Source organism: Onychostoma macrolepis, chromosome 01 (genome assembly GCF_012432095.1).
Source record: "Onychostoma macrolepis isolate SWU-2019 chromosome 01, ASM1243209v1, whole genome shotgun sequence".
Lineage (NCBI taxonomy): Eukaryota > Metazoa > Chordata > Actinopteri > Cypriniformes > Cyprinidae > Onychostoma > Onychostoma macrolepis.
In genome coordinates, this window is record NC_081155.1 from 47,006,842 (window position 1) to 47,010,124 (window position 3,283).

At 37.6% G+C, this 3,283-nt stretch overlaps 1 protein-coding gene across 1 annotated transcript in view; it reads left to right on the forward strand.

Annotated features, from left to right (window-relative positions):
• Positions 1 to 1,456: 1,456 nt before the first annotated feature.
• Positions 1,457 to 3,283, forward strand: part of LOC131546805 (immunoglobulin-like domain-containing receptor 2) — a 24,511-nt gene continuing 22,684 nt past the window's right edge. Inside the window, 1 exon segment of the mRNA XM_058786806.1 lies at positions 1,457 to 1,598. Within this exon segment, the coding sequence (XP_058642789.1) occupies positions 1,526 to 1,598 (73 nt within the window). The 5' untranslated portion in view covers positions 1,457 to 1,525.

Sequence of the window (3,283 nt, forward strand, 5' to 3'; positions counted from 1 at the left end):
CAAATATACAGAAAAGAAAATAAGACCACATGCTTTCGGTAATTTAATTGCCTTCAGAAGATCCAGATGTTGCAATATTATGTTGAAAATGTGTCTTGTGGAATTTTCCCAGTTTTTTAGAGGAGGGAATGTGTTAAGGTAACAGGACTGAGTGAAAACCAGGGGACACGACTAAAATGTGTATTTTATCAAAAATATTATACATTTATTTTGAAATAAATGTATGTAAAGCACAGATGGGATATGGAGGTACACAAAAATGCGAAACAAACATGATTTCTAAAGGATTTTAAACATTATATTTAATGTTAAAATGTAGCATTAGACACTGGGGACATGTACAAATGCTATATTTTCAGTGTTTTAGGTAGTTTTTAATAATTTTTTTAATTATATATTTTAAATTTACAGTTAGATTAATTTGCAGGACACTTTGTTTAATAATAAAATGTATTTTATAGTTAATGTTTATGCATGTTTGTACCTATAATGCCCTGGGGACAGAAATGTTGCCCATTCGGTGGAATGGCCCTTTAAGCGGTTTGCTGTTTGTAAAATCTGTTCGGGAAAACTGAAGCATTAAGGTTTGAGTTTTCTCATAGAGATTAATTGTTTATGCTTTGTATATTCTTCTGACGAGTATTTCGAGAGAACAGGGTTAGAAAATAATGAAATGATGAATGTGTGTAATAATGTTGCTGAAACTCCTGAAATCTGACTCCGGAGCACAAAAGCAGTCATAAGCAGCACAGGTATATTTGTAGCAATAGCCAACAATACATTGCCCTGCTGAAAAAACCAACAGAACCCTGCCCAAAACACAATAGAAAATGTAATGGTTTTAATGGTTATAATGGGAGTTGTGTTGGTTTTAATGGAAACTATAATGGTGTGTACTGGTATGTGATGGATTCTATTGCTGGGATGTTAAATCCTGTTGGAAAAATGCCCAAAACACACTACAAAAAGGAATTTTGTAATGGTTTAACTGGAAAAAGCTAATGGTTTATAATGGTATTTTAATAGAAACCATTCTAATTTCTGTGATGTTTTCTATTGGGCTTCTATTGTTTGTTTTTAGCAGGGTGTATGGGTCAAAATTATCCATTTTTCTTTTATGCCAAAAATCATTAGGATATTAAGTAAAGATCATGTTCCATGAAGACAATTTGTACATTTCCTACCGTAAATATATCAAAACTTCATTTATGATTAGTAATATGCTAAGAACTTAAAGGCAATTTTCTCAGATTTTCAAATAGTTGCATCTCAGCCAAATATTGTCCGATTCTAACAAACCATACATCAACGGAAAGCCTATTTATTCAGCTTTCATATGATGCATACATATCAACTTTTTAAAAAACCTGACCCTTATGACTGGTTTTGTGCTCCAAGGGTCACAATTGTTCTCGGTAACGCGTGACCGCGCCGGGGGCGGGCGCGCGCAGACCCGTTACTCGAGTCTCGAGACGCAGAACAAACGTGAAGAAAAACACGGGCGAAACACGGCAGAGATTCCGCGATGGCTCACAGAACCGAGCGCTTTAAAGCGCTTTCCCTCCTCAGATGCGGGATCTCGCTCCTGGTCTTCACAGGTGCGTCACTTTCCGAGAGTTTGCAGAAGTTGAGCAGCAGGTTGTTTTCTCTCTTTTCACCGTTGATCCGTCGCTGCGGTCAGAAACTACAGCTCGAGTAATGTAGTACAGTACATCTGCGTTCAGCTGTAGATGTGGCGTATGAACTTTATCAGACAATCATTTCACGTTCGTGTCGAGGTTTCGCTTTATTTGGAGAGGAGTTTCGCAGCTGTTACATAGTAACATGAAACGATCGTCTTCGGTAGTTGAAACAGTTAAACTGTTACAGCACTTGTTCGATCACCATGGTAACGGTGTAAAACTGCTTACGGAGCAGATACACCTCGCAACTAGTGACTGTGTAATGATGAGGGCTGATGTCTAAACAAAGCCTCTATAATCAGGAGCTTCTATCCACACTGAGATACAGAGACATGTGGAATTTGTAAGGTTTTACTGTAAGAAATTGTGTTCCTGTCTCTGCCTGAATAGATAGATAGGCTAGATATAAATACAAAAATATTTATTTTTCTATTTATACATTAATATAGTCTGCATTTTGTTACAGAACACAATTCCACAGCAGTTTAATTTGATTCACTGCAGATTTAGAGTTTTAAAAGCATCTGAAGTGAAAGTCGTCTAAAGACCTTTCTTATCAAACACATGATCTGCTCCCTTACTAGTGAACACTCCCTGCTGCTGTCTGTCTGTCTGTCTGTCTGTCTGTCTGTCTGAATCCTGCAGGTCAGATGTAAACCAGCTGTTCCTGGGTGTGTTACTTTATAAACCCACCACAATCTGAAAACAGCTCTTCTGTTGACCGACTAGATTGATAGCAGATATTCAGAAGCTCAGAGGAGACACACTTGTGTGTGTGTGTGTGTGTGTGTGTATACTTGTTGATTCTACATTGTAGGGACCAAATGTCACCACAAGGATAGTAAAACCTGAATTTTTTGACATTGTGGGTCCGGCCTGTGGTACCCACAAGGGAATAAAATTATGAAAAATAGTAAATGATATTTATCTGAAAGTGTAAGAATGCAAACAGGTTTTCTGTAAGGGGTAGGTTTAGGGTTAGGGGATAGAAAATGTGTGCATGTGTGGAGGTCGTCTTCTCTAACTGTGTGAATCTGTCTCATAAATATGACTCATCTTTACTAATAAACTTGATAATGTTCTGGTATAGTTCACTGCCTGATCGTTCATTCTCTCAGGATCCTGCGCCGCTGCTGCTTTACACCGCAGGCTTTGACTCCGTGCTTCACAGCTGAAGACTGATAGCACTGGGACCTCAAATAGTCTACCTAAAATTTAGCTCTCAAAAACTATACTGTAATTAAAAAAAACAAAAAAGCAGCTTTTTTAATTGTTTCCAACCTTACAAAAGCTATGTTGCGGCGTCAGAATGAGTTCATTTGAACACGGTTATTCTCTAATGAATTGATAAAGCAGCATTTAAGGTCTTTGCACACTGAGTACGAAATTGTCGTATGCGTTTTTTTCGTGGGGCTTCGTATTCGTCATCCTTTCCTATCAAAATTCTTGCTACGGATGCGAAAACACAGAAAATAGAACCTGATCTGAATTTTTTTATGACGGACGAAACTTTCGAAGTCAGTTTGTAAACATGGTTGACACAACATGAGGTCGAATTTTTAACGTGTGAAAATTTCGGACGAGAATTTCAGACTCAGTGT